The 17,039-nt window shown below is 38.2% G+C and overlaps 1 protein-coding gene across 4 annotated transcripts; it reads right to left on the bottom strand.

Annotated features, from left to right (window-relative positions):
* Positions 1 to 2,390: 2,390 nt before the first annotated feature.
* Positions 2,391 to 16,571, bottom strand: man1b1a (mannosidase, alpha, class 1B, member 1a). Of its 4 annotated transcripts, none has more exons than XM_014971365.2 (14): positions 16,222 to 16,571; positions 15,145 to 15,276; positions 13,679 to 13,787; positions 13,427 to 13,596; positions 12,038 to 12,183; positions 11,867 to 11,967; positions 10,712 to 10,903; positions 9,656 to 9,804; positions 9,393 to 9,581; positions 8,616 to 8,806; positions 7,830 to 7,950; positions 7,098 to 7,292; positions 5,283 to 5,414; positions 2,391 to 4,177 (listed from the first exon to the last, which is right to left on the bottom strand). In XM_014971365.2, exons 2-14 carry the CDS (start codon positions 15,244 to 15,246, stop codon positions 3,968 to 3,970), a joined length of 2,007 nt encoding a protein of 668 aa, XP_014826851.2. In that variant the 5' UTR covers positions 15,247 to 15,276; positions 16,222 to 16,571; the 3' UTR covers positions 2,391 to 3,967. The 4 variants fall into 4 exon arrangements, with proteins under 4 accessions (XP_014826851.2, XP_014826852.2, XP_014826850.2 ...); XM_014971366.2 differs by having other exon boundaries at positions 11,867 to 11,964; positions 16,266 to 16,570; XM_014971364.2 differs by having other exon boundaries at positions 16,266 to 16,570.
* Positions 16,572 to 17,039: the final 468 nt, after the last annotated feature.

Genomic DNA, 17,039 nt, shown 5'->3' on the forward strand with positions numbered 1-17,039 from the left:
TAGTTTAACAAGTTCTGCACATCAAATCTGCTCCTTTGGGGAAAAAATCCAGCATTCAGCTCATTTACTGAGAGTTTCAATACATTTTTATATTGTTTTTGGACTTTTTATGACAATCTGAACAATGAAGTAAAACAATGTCTGCATATTTTATCTGCTTGATCCCTGAATTACAAAACAACTAAACGACTCACTTGCGATTAATCGATTAACAGATTACCCAAATAATCTGTAAATCGATTATCACACAGTGAAATGCAGCAAACCACTGAAAATTGCAGAAGCTCTTATAGGGCTGAAAGGATTAATCAGATGATTAATCGATTATGGAAACAATCACCAACTAATTTAGTTAGCGATTAATCGTTAACTGGAGTACACACTAAAAAATGGCTACTTGCTGAAAAAGAAAACATTCAGAGCAGTAATTAAGCAAAAACTGTCCAATATGTATATACAATTTGAAATTAAGATAATAATAAAAAAAAAATTGTCTGTAAATATGTTTTAGCCAAAACTCCTTAAGAGGCAGTTTTAGCTTCACCTGGTTCAGATTTAATATAGGCAATTAAATGTTTATTTTATTTATAAATGTTAATATTTTTTAATTTGTATATTTTAATATATTTCTAATATTGCATAAAAGAGGCTTGGGTGGTTAAATAAAATCTGTATTATTTTTTATCTGATTAATCATCAGAATAATTGCTAATCATTAATTTTAGTTCTACAACAGATTAGTGCTTTATTGTTGATGTGAATTTGGATATTTGCCACCAAAAGCCCCGTAATTAATCTAAAAATATTATTCCTACAGCTTCCTTTCAACTCTAGATTAAAAACACGTAACATTTGTGTTATTCTTTTGCTCGGACATCAACACAAAGCACATAATGAACCGTCTCTGACGTGTCAGATGCTTTGTGAGCTGGAGATGCAGCGCCTATCTGTGCCAAATGAGCTCAACTGTTGCCCAAAAGCCATTAAAAACCCATCAACGAGCTGCAGTGCTGGATGTTAGTGGCACAAAAATGCGCCGCAGCATCTCAGTGTCTCCATTTAAGGCTGAGAAGAGCCGCAGCGTCCGGCTCAGGTGAAATTAAAAGGCTCATTAGAGGTTCAATTTGTCCTTTTTCATCACGTCCAGAGGTGTTAAAACACAAAGTAAAACTGCTGAGATTGGAGATTTCTAGTGGAGAAACCAGTGTGGGAAAAATTTAGACACAAATTAGGACATTTCTCTGTCTTTTCAAGCTTAAACAGATTTGCTTGTTTCACTGAATCAAAATGTTCTTTAACTACAGTAACCTCAGATTATCAGATGTGTTTGAATTATCCTAAATTTTATTAGTAACAAATACTCAGTTTAGTGCTGCAACTAACAATTATTTTAGTGATTAATTATTCTGATGATTTATCAATTAATCAGATAAATTTTTTTTTAGATTTTTCTTTCAACCACTTAAGTCTTTTTATACAATATTCAAAATATATTAAAGATGCAAATACACAAATAATTCAATTCACTTTTAAAATTATACAATAAAGATTTTATTGCCTATAATTCAACAACAGGTGAAGCTAAAATTTCCACTTAAGTAAATTTGGATAAAACATATTTAGAGACAAAGTTTTTTATATCTTAAATGCAAAAAAATATGAATATTGTACAATTATGACTTAATTACTGCTCTGCATATGTTGTTTTCTGAGTCTGAATTAATCATGATTAATCAATTAGTTGGCGATTATTTAAATTATCACGATTAATCTGTAAAATAGAATTTAAATAAATAATTCCAGAACAATTCAACGAGCCAGAAGCATTTTAATAAATCAATTTAATCAAAAAAAAATTTATTTCACAACTTAAATTGAAAAAGTTGAATTTCACATTGTTTAGTTACATCAAGGACATTTAAAGCTTTTATTACGGGAATTTTCATGATCAGTTGGAGCAAATGAAAACCCAAAAATTCAGTTCATCAGATAATCTGACTATTTTCAGGCTGATTTTCAGGAGATGCTGATTTTACTTTCAAGGCTGCTGTTATTCCCATTGGTGGTTTTTCCCTCCACCAAATTTTCCACTAATATATTTGGGAACATCAGCTTCTTTAGCAATGAGCGTTTTGCAACTTAGTTTTTTATTTTATTTTTTTAACAAAAGTGCACGCTCAATGAAAAGTTGTAGGCTTTTCTGTAAAGCTGGATCAGAACCAGGAAATGGATTCATTCAGATGACCCGTTACAAGGAAGTGGCCAAACATCCAAAAGCTCAACGAAATGCTAATATTTGGATTAATTTAGCCAAATACTAACATTTCTACCAGGAAGTGAGTCGGGCATCTCTAAATAAATAACCAAACACAGAAAAAATGTGCAAAATGTTTCCCTTTGCAGTTGTTATTCACATTTTATTAAAATCTGTCACATTGAAAATTATTTACAACCTTCTCAATAATCATTGAAAATATATTTATTGGCTTTGCAGTGATCAAGCCGTCCGTCTGATGGCTTAGCAGCTTTTTGCAGGTTGAAACTGGGATTTTAATGGTTCATCTTTGAGGTTGGAAGGCCTCTTTACCATCACCATAATCCTAATCCACAATCTGCCACCACAGATTAAAGTGAAGATTTGATTCTTTAACCTTCATCAAATCCAGACTTAAAGAGTCAAAGTAGTGTTGAATTGATGTAAACGTATTACATTATATCTGGATTCTTCATTATTTACTCATTAGTTTACTTCATATTTAAAAAAACTTTATACATCTTTTTATCCCCCAAATCTTGTTTTTTTTTTTTTTTTTCTAATTTTTCCTGATACAGGAAAAAATGAAAACTATGACTAAGTATTACAGTAATTATACATAGACAATGATTTTCTGCCAAAAGCCCTTGGAAATTTTGAGATTCATTTCATGTTTGTAAGAGAAAAATAACTAGCAAGTAGAAAATAAAATGAAAAAAAAAAAAAAAAAAGTTAAAATCGACGGATTCAGATGATTTGTACCTTTTGGAAATAATTTTTATTTTCTTGTAAATATGTTAAATAAATCTGAAAATTTCTGAGTAGTTTGGTTAAAATTTACTGTTTTGAGAACAATTTACTGTATTTTTGTGTAACTCCAAGATTCCAAGGTGCTTCGTGAGAAATGTAGCGATAATTTCCTCCTGGAGAACAGAGGGATGGCGCTTTGTTTATGACGGTAAATCAGACTATTTGTTTTTGTTGATTTGACATCAATTAAAGCTGAGGTAGCAGAGCACTAGAACAAAGAAATACTGCCCCCTACAGGTGGGAGTTTGTATCACTTTAACCTGATGATTTTGACAATTTCTCTGTAAAATTTGCAATAAATCACAATCACAAAAATTCAGAGAATTTGTTGATTTTGCGAGAATCTCTGCGGAAAACCTCAACATGTACGATGGCCATAATATTTTGTTGTAGGAAAAAATTATTCGTCTTTCTCCATCTAACTTTCAAAAATATTTTCTATATAAGTTTCTTCCAGGTCAGAGTCGATTGCGAGTCCATCTCAGGTCCAGACAGTTTAATAAATCCCCTCATATAAAGTGAATTTCCAAGTAACAGAAAACAAAAACATCCATGAAACCCAAATAAATAAACATAAATTAACCCGGAAAAAAATAAACTACATTCATTGAAGAACCTGGTTCATTAAGAATGTCGGCCTGAGTCATTCATTTATTAAACATCTCCATTATTTACCCACAGAAGTGATAAATCACCACTAAATATACAGTTCAGACATTAAATGGCACTAATGAGTGATTTCCACCTCGTATAATAACCCAAAATTAGAAAATATACAGTCATTAATTGATAACTGAGTCATAACAAAGTGTTCTGGTGAGTCTGATCCGAGTTCAGATATGAAACCTTTTCCTTAGGAAAAATAAAGGAGGCCGAAACCTGGACCTTGCAGGACTCCGGGCTTCATTTGGGCGGAGAAGGCCATATGGGCAGAGGGTGAGCCTCGGTGTTGAAGACGTACTTGTCTAGGCTGAGCAGCTCGTCGTCGTCGGAGAACAGCAGGTAGAGATACTTCAGCGTCTCGCCCAGGAAGAAGCTCTCCATCTTGTCCCGGGGGCCGGGGTTAGAGGGGTCACGGACGTTGTTGATGGACGTGTAGCCGCCGCCAGGGACCTGCAGTTGGAGAAGATGTGTGCTCAGGTGGTTAACGCTTCCATTGGGAAGCTGAAAAATCAATTTTGATACATGTTGAGCTTTCCCCAAGCTGCCTGAAGTCGAACATGAAATATAATTACATTTTTACCAGCTGAGGAAATGTCAGAGAGGTCAGGAAACAGAGCCGCTTTGGTCAAAAATCCTTCAAAATCACTTCAAATTCATTCCTTGAAAGGTGAACTATCAGGCTTCCTTCAACAGGTTAGCTGCTTTCATTCTTAGATGATCAGATTTTAGCCGTTTTAGGGCATCTGTTCACTTTAAATCCAAATAAGCTGCTGCTGGCCACGCCCTCAACTTGATGTTTACATTGGCACGTAAAAATGGCTGCAAACAGATGCGTAATGACACAACTGTACATCTTTGAAAAGCATTAGTAGAGCCTCCTGAACAACAAACAAGAATGCAGCAAGTGGTTTCTGGATGGGAAGTAAACAATAAGGCACCTGTCTTTTCCAGCAGCCATTGTACATCGTATACAGCGGTAAAACCAGCTGACCTAACGTACTGGAACTCCAATATGGTTGCTCGGTAACGGGCGGAATTCTGCTGGGGTTGCTTGGTAACGGGCAGAGTTCTGCTGGGGTTGCTAAGTAACGGGCCACTACCTGATTATTTGTGACGTTACGTTTCGGAGGTTTTGAAGCGGCTCGTTTTCCAGACATCAAAAACCTTGAACTTAATGGCTAAAACCATCTGAGTGCTGCAGTTCTTTCAGCAGTGGGGCTGTTTTTAGAAGCAGTTCAGACCCAAACTGAAGTGCAATAACATGAAAATGTGAATTTTGCATGATAGTTCCCCTTTAAGTTCTGGCTCTACAATAGTTTACAAATCTCTTTTTGACAAAAAAAAAAAGAAAAAGAAAAAAGACTGTTACGTTATCAAGTAATGCATAGCAGCACAAGTTTTTATTAGAAATATACTGTTTTAGCCTTCAAGTCCGTTTGACTTGATGATTTTGGCCGACGTGACAAAACGTTTGGACTCCCCTGGTTTAGCATAATGTTCACATCATCAGTGAATCTGAACAACAGGAATAAATGAGCGTCCGGCTGGTCGGTACCTTGGTGAAGGCGTTGAAGCTCTGCAGGATGTCCCAGCCCCAGTCTCTGTACTTGGCCTCCTTGGTGAACCGGTACATGTAGAACAGGCTCTCCACCGTCTCGGGGCGCAGCAGGTTGTGTCTGTCGGCAGGCTGCAGGACAGCAATCAGTGCTTTTAGTCTGACCTTTAAAAAGCTGACAGGAAGCACAGAAACTGGACACAACTTTATTAAAGCTGCTTATGGAGACAGAAGCAGCGACGAGGACTGAATGAAAAGCAGCAGCAGGTCATTCTTATTGCCCAGTGTTTGTCTTTAACGTAGCATTTTAGAGTGAACTTCAGCAGCTCTTTAAAACTTCTGGGTGACATGAGTCAGCGTTCGCCCCAGGCTGAGTGGGTGGGTCCAGATGAAGGAGCAGAGATGGAACAAAGTGGCAGAGCTGCAGCTGATCGATGCGGCTATAAAGCATTTTTAAACCGTCTCTCCGTGCATCAACGTCTCGTCTCTGCTTGGTTTGCCTGACGGACTGCTGGGCTCTCTGATGGTAACGTTTAAAACGTAAAATAACAACGTAGCAGGAGAAGAGGAGCTGCCAGCGGTTTCAGTTTCAGCAGCCAAATAAACTCCAGGCATCTTTTATTGGTGTTTATGATTTGACCAGGATTCACAGACGTTTTACAGGAAACAGTCAAAACTTTCAGTGAAACCTGCAAAAATCTGAGACAGTTGGATAAACAGATGAAGGAAGGAAGGATGGATGGATAGACGGTTGGATGGATGGATAGACGGCTGGATGGATGGATGGATGGATGGATGGATGGATGGATGGATGATGGATGGATGGATGCCTCTTTGTATCCTCTAGAGTCGGTAATCCAACATCGTTCAGGTCGTTTCTGGACTGAAAGCTTCTGCTGATGAAGAGTCCAGTCAGACTCCTGGTGTTTATGGTCATCATGGTGTTTAAAAGCTGCTCTCTCTCTCTAAATCATCCTAAAGGCCTCTGTGATCACTCCGTTGTGTCTTTGGGTCTGAATGAGCTCAGAGAGCGTTTCCTAATTATCTCTGGAGTTAATGGAGAAATATTCAGCGCTGCGAGAAACTCAGAGCCGCTAATGAAAAACCAAACGAGGCCTGAGGAGAGCGGGGCGGCCGCGCTCAAACAAACGCAGAGCGGCTGATTAAAAATCAGATTCATCAGACCTGCTGGAGCCTCTCAGCCGCGTTCGCACCAATTACACTGCAAAAACAATTTACAGACAGTTTCTGCTGCAAATATCCAAGACAAAACTAACCTTCAGGTCACTATTCAGCAAGAAATAGCAGCTTGTTCTTTGTCAAAAAGTCTTATAAAATAGTTATAAGTAAAATAATTTGCCATAGAATTAAACATTGTTATATACATTAAAACTGATAAAAATTGTTGGTAAGATTTTGTGTTTTTGCAGTATTTCTTTAAAAAGTCAGACTGTGAGTGAAAACAGTAAATATGCATGATAATCAAAATGATCAGTTATAATATGGGAAAATGTCTCCTTCCACTGGCAGATTATTTCACCTATAACTATTTTTTAATCAATATTAAGGATTTATTGACTTAAAACCAGCACCTACACCTTGCTGAAATGTTTTTTGTAAGTTATTTTTGTATAATTTTAAATGTACTAAGATATTTCAAGTAGAAACTAGACAAAAACACTTGGTAAGATTTAGTGTTTTTGCAGTGTTCCTCTTTCAGATCGCTGTAAAAATCCATTACTGTGTATAAAAACATGCTAGCAGTGAATCCTGCACATGGACATGAGAATGAAAGCGTGTGAAACTCGGCCTGACCTTCACAGAAACGTCCTGGCCTTCGCTGCCCTGCATGTTGAAGTGAGCGATCTCTGGGCTGAGCCCCGTCTCCATCTGCCTGTACATCTGGTGGCAGGTCTCCATCAGCTGCTGGGCCAGGTCCATGTGGTCCGGCGGCAGGCCGCTGTGCACCCCCAGAGCCAGAGTCCCTGGCAGGAAGCACACCAGGTGGTCCTGCAGGGCGGTGACAAAGAGAGAGACGCTCACTGAACGGCTGCAGGAAATAAATCTGTTTAATGTCTGAGGCTGCGTTCACACTGGAGCCTGAAGTGACCCAAATCGGATTTATTTGCCTTAATCTGGATCTTTTCATGACACTCTGAACAACACAGGTTGATTTTTTTCAAATGTGGCCCAGGCTGCTCTAGAAGGACAGTAAGGGGCGGGACGGACCCCACAACAGACCAATACCTGACTTAGCCATCAGGTAAAAGCTACATTAGCTAAGCTAGCTCAGCAGTAAGTACTACAGTAGATACCGCTGATATTTATCTTAGTATTACACTGAGGTAGGTAAAGTACTAAAGTAGTTTTAATGTGTTTATATTGTTTAATAGCTGGGTAGGAACAAGTCTAGAGCTAGCTCTAAGCTTGTGGTTTGTTTATCGTCGTCATAGCAACTGCCTACCAAGATGGCAGTCAGTTACAAAGCTAGTGGAAATGTGGCGTCACATGAGAGCGACACCGACTGCCATGACCCTCCATTGGTACCATTTTGGGGTTGAAGCGGTTGTGGGAGAGTTCTCCGATGAAGGTGAGCCTGCCGGGTCCGGTCTGCCTCACCAGGTGCTTCTTCACTCCTTCCACCGCCTGCAGGTAATCCTCCAGCAGCCTGCAGGCAGAATCAGGAGGGTCAAAGGTCGTTTAGGTTGGAACTGAACATGTTTAATGAGGAACTCTGAAAACTCGCAGGTACTTGAGGATTTTATGTACTGGTGAGCTGCTGAGTTTAATGTTTTAAATACAGATTTAATAATAATTGCAAGTTTTGGCAGGTATTTTTTTCATGAAAAAACGTTGAATTTTCACAACAAAATGACAAAAACATATAAATAATGTCCTTAAAGCTAATTTTCTTGTCATTAGCTTTGAGAAATATTGGACTGAAGAAAATTTATTCATCCCTATTCTCAAGTTTTATGTTTTTCTTCATTTTAAAACTTTTCCCTTTTATCTAGTCTTCCTTTTTTCTTTCTTTCCTTTTCTCATCCTCTTTCCTCCTTCCTTCTTTCCCTTTCCTCGTCTCCTTTCCTCACTTTCTTCCTTTTCTCTTTCACTGGTTCATATGAAATAAATAATAATAATAATAACAGATTCAGTGCTGCTTATTGAGTAAAAATAACATCATTGCCTGTAAGAATCAAACATTTTCTCTCCATTTCTTTTGAACTATTTGTTGGGAAGCTAAAATAAAACATTGTAAATAAAGCCATGATGTTGCATCATTACTGTCCAAGTGGGAACATTTTGGTTTAGGAGGTAAAAATGAGGCTTTACTCGTCCTCGGTCTTCCCGCCCTGGATCCACTGCTTCAGCAGGTATTCGTAGTAGCTGTCGGCCCGCGCGCCCAGCGTGAAAACGCCTTTATGGGAGAACTGGCCGCTGTTGGTGTTGATGAACATGGGAACCAAGCCGTCATGTTTCCCTGGCAGCTTGTGGACGAGCCGCATCACCTCGTTCACGGCGTCCTGCAGGAAAACAGGAAGGAACTAAATTAATGACTGAAGCTGAAAGAGTTAGCATCATTAGCATCTGAGCTAATCAGAAGGAAAACATCAGATTAACTTTAAGAACCTGATTCTATCACATTCTGGTTTAAATCTATACACCCCAACTGAAAAATCACAACTTTTCTGATGTTTCTGTGACCTGCATCTGCAGGTAAAAATACTTCCAACATCAACTTGAAAATTAATTTTTAAGACAATTAAATCTGAGTTTAGAAGTATTTTTTAGCTGCAGATGCATCTTTTGCTACAAATGATCAAGAGGAATTTTGTTACTGCATTTAATGGACTAAAATGTTTATTATCTTATTAGAAAAGGAACTGAATTGTTTATTTGCATATTTTTCTGCATCTCTCATATTGTTTAAAAAGGCTTACATAAAAAATCTGCACAAAATGCCAATTTTAACAATGTGATTAATCGATTAATCATCAGAATAATTGATTAATCGATAACTAAAACGATCGTTAGTTGCCACCCTGATGTGTCTGGATTGATTTTGTTGGCGGAGCTGCAACAGCTGTGGTACCGGTTTGTGGTCCAGACCTGGTACTGGGGGTCCTGGGTCAGGTGGCTCAGCTCCCTGAACTCCAGCTGAATGCTGGTGACCTCGGCGACCGTGCTGTCTGACGTCCACCGCGGCGGGTGCGCCGTCCCCTTCCCGATGTTGACGTCTGAAAACGGGATCTTTGATGGCGTCTTGAAGGCCGGCATCAGTCGGGACCCCAGGTCTTTCTTTAAGGGACAGAAATAATCTAATTAGAGACTGAAGATGTTTTCCTTGACGTTGAAATAAAGTTTTTCCTCACAGCTTTGTCTAAGAAGAGCTGGTCTCCTGTCAGGTGGTAGCAGCTCAGCAGTCCGCCCAGAATCCGAATGGTCGTCTCAAAAAGATTCACCTCCACGTTCTTGTCAAAGGAAAGCTCTTTCTCCACCCAGCTTCTAGCTTCAGCAAATTCTGCATCAAGAGACTCGCTGCATGTTACTGTTTAAGTCCGGAAATTTAACACAGTAGAACAACTCCGTTTAAAAAATGAAACCTGGAGATGTAGCTATTACTAATTTAGTGCACTGCGCCACAGCGAAGCAAAAACAATGGAGAAAAACCGCTGAGGAACTAAACCACTCATGTTCTTCTTTTTTGCTCCCTGTGTCGGCTACGCTACACGCAGACCCGTTGCCATAGCAACTGACAACGCCACTTTGTGTTTCAGGATTCAACACCAACATTTCCCACACAGAGAACAGAACATTCAGTCCTTTACAGTTTCATGTTTTCAGGCTGGATGTTTATTTTCTGATTATTAATAATTGATCGCTGTGGTAGATTAGCTACTGCTGCTATTAGCTAAGCTAACACAGCAGTAGTAGATTAGCTAATTCAAACTTCTGCTCTACTGATGCTTAAATCTGGCAGAGTTGGTGTTTATATCGCCTTTTCTTATTTTGTAACAACCTAAACACAATAAATTCCACATCACATCTATATGCTAAGGTTGTCATAGTCAAGCTAGCATAGCTGACCTACTTCTCTCTCCCTCGCTATTGTTTTCTTAATTAAAACTTTTTCCAACCTTGTTACCTAGTTTTTGTAGTGTAGCAAAGCACTGCATCCCTTTTTCTTTTATACACCAGGCGTACATTTAAGATTTAGCGCGTTATGTTGGCAACTTGACAGCTAAAGCTAGTCATTACCGGCTAGCAGCCTTTTGCCGTCCAGCGGGGAGAAAAGGGGGACGGGATCTTGTGGGTGTGACCTGACCATAGAGATTAATTACATGCTCAAAAGTGTAAATATTAAGTATGTAAATGTTGACCAATAAGTTTAAGACCTTCTGTGTGGAACAACAAGTGGAATAAATCACCTTCTTTTAGGCCCATAATCCACATGGTGTCCAGAGAGTCGATGAGCGTCAGGCCCAAGCCGAACCATTCGCTGAATGACTTGGAGATGGGTTTGAGCTCGTCGTGACCCCAGGCGTATTCCCGGTAGGCTTTCCAAGCGTGCCTGAAGGCATCACGGACGGCCTCTAGACGCTCCGCCGCTCCGGGGGAAACTGGGTTTAAAAACGAAGACGATTCATCCACAGCTCCTCTTGAAGTGATATCACTGCTGAGCTAAAGAAAATCTTCAAAAGTTTTGAAAACCCACAAATAATGCTACAAAATATATAAACAAAAAACCTAGAATGAAGCTGCAGGGCAGAAACATGGAGAGAGTTTTAAAAACCATCCAATCGAGAAAATAATCAATTAATCACCACAAGAAACGATTAATCATCAGAATGCAACTTCATTAGTCAATTAATGGTCAAAATAATCAATTGTCAGAATTATTGATTAATCGTCAGGACAACTGATTAATCATGAGAGTTATATCATAGATCAATCATCAGACTAATCAATTAATCATCAGGATGATCAATTAATAGTCAGGATTATCGACTAGTCATCAATCTAATTAATTGTCTGTTTAATTGTTTAGTGGTCAGAATGATCAATTAATTGTGGGAATAATAAATTCATCATCAGACTAATCAACTAATTGTCAAAATGATCGATTAATCGTCAGAATTATTGATTAATCATGAGATAATCGATCAGACAAATCAATTAATCGCCAGTCTGTTCGCTTAGTGGTCAAAATAATCAATTAACAGAACCACTGATTAATCATGAGAATAATCGACTGATCATCAAACTAATTAATCTTCAGGATAATTGTTTAGTGGTCACAATGACTAATCGTCATAACGATCATGAGAATAATCAATCAATCAATTATCAGACCAATCAATTAATCTTCAGTATAATGATTTATAAAATAATTGGAAGTTGCAGCCATGAATAAATCCAATAATAACAGATTCAGTTGTGACCATTTAAAACATAAATATTCACTCTGCTCTTGTTTTTGAACATTCAGGCAGATCTAAAAACTCTCTGCTCTCTTTCCTTTTGGGAAACATCTGAACTCATCACTTCCTGTTCATTACAATCAGGTGAAAATGAAGGCGGACCTTGCTGATGGACGGAGGCTGCAGGTTCGGCCGGCGCCTGAGGCTCCACAGCTTCTTTCTGATTGGACGGCGGTTCTGTGGCCGGCTCGGCTCCTCTCCTGCTGCACGGCGACAAAAACATCATCTAAACACGCCTTTAAACTTTTCCTTTCCTAAAAACATCCACATTACCTGATAACCTTCTCCTCATCCTCCTCTTCCTCGCCAGCTTCTTCCCGAACCACTTCCTGGTTCTGCTTTGCGTCGCTCACCGTGTCCGAAGCATTTCCTTCTTTTCGGGAGTTTGGTGGAGCTCTTTTGTTGGGAAATGGCTTCCTCTGTCGGTAAAAACACAGAAACAGATTAAAAAACAAACACAAAACTCACTTCAATAAAATCCCTCATTTATTCAGAGCTTTTTGCTGCAGGAATATTTCTGCAGCCCGTTTTATTCTCAGATTATGTTGATGTCGGGCTCGTCTTCAGCTTTGAACAATCCCATCATGACTCACAGTCCTGCATATCCTACACATTTCCACAGTAACCAGCAGCTATTTAAATCCTGCACCCTGAGTCATATTAACAGGTTCATGGAGCTGCTGCTGTTACTGTAAATAAAAGGCATCGTTTAATTTTGATTTTAAAAACGTACGGCCGCTGTTTTAATCTGTTTGTTGGCTCTGTGTGTTTGTCCAACAACGACAGATTGTTTTAAATCTTTAATGCAAAATGTTTAGATTCTTTGGACAGTTTTGGTTTAATTAATTATCTGAATGTTATTTTAGTTAATTCCCTTCTTTTGAGTATAATAAATGGATTACTAAATTAGTTCAAAATTATTTTAATAGCTGGTTTATCACAACTGTGAATAAAACATTAATTTTCTTATTTTAAAAGGGATTGAATTATTTGTTTGTATCTTTTAATGTTTTCTATTTGGTATAAAAATGGATTACGTGGTTAAATGATTGGGACAATTTTCTTTATACAAGAAACTGAAAAAATAATCAATTAATCACGAAAATAACCGATTAATCAGAGTGAACAATTGTTGAACAAATGTTCTATTAATTGTCAGAATAATCAATTAATTACCAAAATATTCATCAGAATTATTGATTATTAGTCAGAGTGCCACCTGATTAGTCTGATCAATTGTCAAACTAATCACTTACTCATCAGGATAATCTATTAATGGTCAGAATAATTGATTAATCATGAAAATAACCAATTAATCATTAGAATGATGGATTAATCATTAGAATGATTAATGAATTGTCTTAGTGATCAATTAGATGTGAGAATAATCAATTAATTGTCATAATATTACCTGATTAGTCTGATCAATCATCAGACTAATTAAATAATCAGAATAATTGATTAATAGTCAGTATAACTGATTAACTGTAAGATCAGTAATTACATCATCAGACTGATCGATTAATCGTCAATATAATCGATTAATCTCCATAATAGTTGATTTCTAAGATAATTGGAAGTTGATAACATTTTCAGTCATGGCCGTTTAAAAACAACAACATGAACATTCACTCAGCTCCAGTTTTAGAAATAAACATCCACCTTGGTGGGCGGCCTAGCCAAAGCAGGGATGTTCGGTCCTCTGGGCTCCATCGGGTCAGCTGGCTCCGCATGGGGCCCGGCTGCCGGACCTCTGCTTTCAGCCGGCTTCAGAACTGGGGGAACCAGGCCTCTGTCTCTCAGCTCCAGCCAGTCCTCCGTATCGGACCGCCCTGCAGAATTTACCCAGTTAGCTGAAATTCATCATCAAAAACACCAAACGTTCCACTAAACTCTCACTAAGACGAGCTTCACCTCTCCGCTGCTCCGCGATGCTGGAGAAGGAGAGCAGCGCGAACACGAGCATTAGAGCCAGCAGGAAGAGGATGAGGCTCCGCTGCAGCCGAGAAAGCTGCTTCCATTTCTGAGAAAGCAAAAACAGACAAATTACATGAAACTCGACTTACAGCAGTAACTCCACCATCACCTTCGTTTCATCTAAAAACAATGAAAAAGTACAGCCTCTCCTCAGTTAATGCTTTATTTCTCAGACTTTTTCAGGCTGAGGATCTCTCACCCACCCAGATTAAAACTGACCCCCCAATAACAACATCCTGATATACAGACTGAAATTAAACTGCTCACCGTCTTTGTTCCTTCTAATGTGAACGGTGGCGCTGTTTTTTTAAATGTGACTGATAACAATAAACCATAAGCAAGTCTATTCTGAGTTATTTACGGTTTCTGAAATTATGTTTTCTACGCTTTCGCACATAGAGATAAAACAAACTATGTTTTAAGGCTATTTGTAATTTCTAAAATAAAATTACAAATTTTGAGTTGCAAAAACAAACATTTTCTTCCAACCAGCAGACTGCCCAACATCAGTAGTTTTATTTTGGGTGTTTAGATGCAGTTAGTCGGCGCGGGGCGCAGCGCTGCTCACCGCCTCGTCGTCACATCCAGCCGCAGACAGAGAGCTGCACTCATGCATCACAATAATGCTGAAAAACTAAAGTTCTGCAACCCAGAAACCCTCCACCGGTATCTTCAGGCTTCCTTTTTAGTCTGAAGTGGAGAGGACGACAGAGCAGGGCATTATGGGTAAATACAACCAAAACAAACATGCTAGCCTAGCGCTAGCAGGAGAAATGGCTCATTTCTCAAAATAGAAATCTTACAGCCATTTTTGTTTCTATTTTGTGAAGGAAGAGGTTCTCATGTTGTTTCCTTCAGTGGTTTGCGGTGCAGCGCCCCCACAGGCGAGGAGGGGAACAGCTTTTTAAATTAGTTTGGTTTGACTCGGCGCAGAGTGAAAGAGAATCGCAGCAGCTGAAAATGTAAACAAATGTTGCAGTTTTGTTCACAAATAGAACAAAATCTGCTGGACTATCAGGTGTAAAAACAGCCTGAGGAAACACAAATAAAGAGTCTGAGATAACAAACAGGCCAGTCAGGTAGGGAGCTGCTGGACCAGTTCAACATGGAGGAAACTGAAACCCACCAGCAGGGAGGGGCGCTTCAGAGGATGAAACGCTCCACTACAGAGAAACAGGAATAATTCACATGGACAATCTTTCCCTGCACAAAACCTCAAATATCCCAGTGAGCCTGATGGGACAAATTATGAAATGCTAGTTTACTTCTGCCGTTCACATTTGCCCTCATTTGACTTTCAAATCATTTCGTTTCTTCTTCCGTTTTGATTGTTTATGTTTTGCATATTTTCCACAGGAAATAAATAAAATATGGAGATAAATTTGGATTTTTCCCGTCCTCACCCTCCAGCAGGACTGTCTCCGGTGTTTGCCGTTGTTGTAGGTGTGACTGTGGGGGTCGCTCAGGGTCAGCGCGATGAAGTCCTTCCTGGGAGGGGGGTACATCCTGGATGATGGGGTCAAAGGTCATAGAACCTGGCGACGAGAACCCAAAAGTTAAAACCAGAGCAAACCTGTCAGCTAGGACATGGCTCCCAATATCATCACTGAGTTTGGAAACTTCAAACAAAACCAAATTAGGTTTTCTACCAACATTTGGACTCTTTCACTTCCACCAAAATTTTTTCCCCTCAGGATTTATTTTTTTTATCTTTCACAATCTTGACATATTTTTCCTCATCATTTTGACTTTTCTTCCAAAGAATTTTGACTTTTCTAAAAATGTTTACTTTTTTTCTTCAATATTTAGATTTTTATTTTATAGAATTTTGACTAATTTTTCTCATATTTTAGATTATTTTTCTAAGAATATAAATTAATCTCTCTCAGAATGTTGACTTATTTTTCCCATAATTTTGGTTTTTCTTCCACAGAATGGTGGCATATTTTTTCCCAAAATTTTTCTTTTCCTCCAAAATGTAGATTTTACTTTCCTAGAATTTTGACTAGTTTTTATTTTTATATATTTTTTTACATAATTTAGACTTTTTTTTCTCTCTCCAAATTTTGACATATTTTACCGTAATTTGGATTTTCCCTCATTATTTAGACTTTTTTTAAAATCAGAATTTAGATTTTTCTTCCCCAGGATTTTTACCATTTTTTCTCATGATTTGGATTCATTCTCCAAAAACAACAAAAGCAAAACAAAGAAAGGAAAAACAATAAAGTCAATCTGATTTGGTTCTTCTTTAGTGGCTCTAACCTTGTTTCGCACATTTTTAGCTGAACTGAGGTTATAAATTGCTCGTAATGTCAAGATTGCAAACCTCTTTCTACACTAAGCATTGAAACTTAAACACTATATTACAAATTGTATTAAAATACAGCTGTAACACACTGCTCAATGACCTAAATCTGGCTACGGCTAACTTCTGAGGTACTCTGATGTATAATTGTATCAGAATAGAACCATTTTACCAGCAGATGACAGATTAAAGCTTCGGTTTTCTTCCCCCTCTCACCGTTGAGGCAGCTCGGCTCCCTGACAGCGACTTTCCGCTGCTGAAACCCAAACAGCTGTTAGCTTCCAGAGGCTAGCCCGCCTCTTCCAGTGGCTTCCGCATGAAAAATAAAACCTTTCCAGGTCCAGAACCGCAGACCAGTAGAAAAAAACAAACCTGAACGACTTTCACACCCAACAAAAAGCTGCTACATGAGACGACAAGCAGGTTAAACCAGGGGAAGATGATGCTAACGTTACAGAATGAACCACCAGGTAGATGCGGAAAGGAACAAACCGGTGACGTAAGTCACGTGACGTGCGTAACGTCAGGACGTTAACCGTTTCAGTACCGCGTTTCTACATAAACCCCAAATATGTTATTAGCTTTAAATATGGTTTTTATTCTAATTTTATTATACAGTTAAAACAATTGGATTGTTTTTTTTAATCTATCCCAATCCTTGATATTTTCAAAGGCTTAAAAGGACGATAACTTAAAGGGAAATTTTATTTAAAAAAAAATATGGCAGATTATTCCCATTTTATTACCTCTACATGACTTAACCTTTTATTTGTAGAGCTAAAACTTTTTTTCCTCGCAGCTCTATCAATCAAAATATTAAAATACAAGATTTAGATTTATAGCGCATATGCTTTTCAAACATTAATTTCTATTAATTTAGGTTATTACAGCTAAAAACTAGCAATAAACTAAAAATTTATCAGAAGATTAGAATAGTGCAAAAAAAAAAAAACCAAAGGGAAAAAAAAACTCACTAAAAAGGTCAATGTT

Source organism: Poecilia mexicana, unplaced genomic scaffold, assembly GCF_051168715.1.
Source record: "Poecilia mexicana isolate PSO_F unplaced genomic scaffold, ASM5116871v1 scaffold_12, whole genome shotgun sequence".
NCBI classification, from domain to species: Eukaryota; Metazoa; Chordata; class Actinopteri; order Cyprinodontiformes; family Poeciliidae; genus Poecilia; species Poecilia mexicana.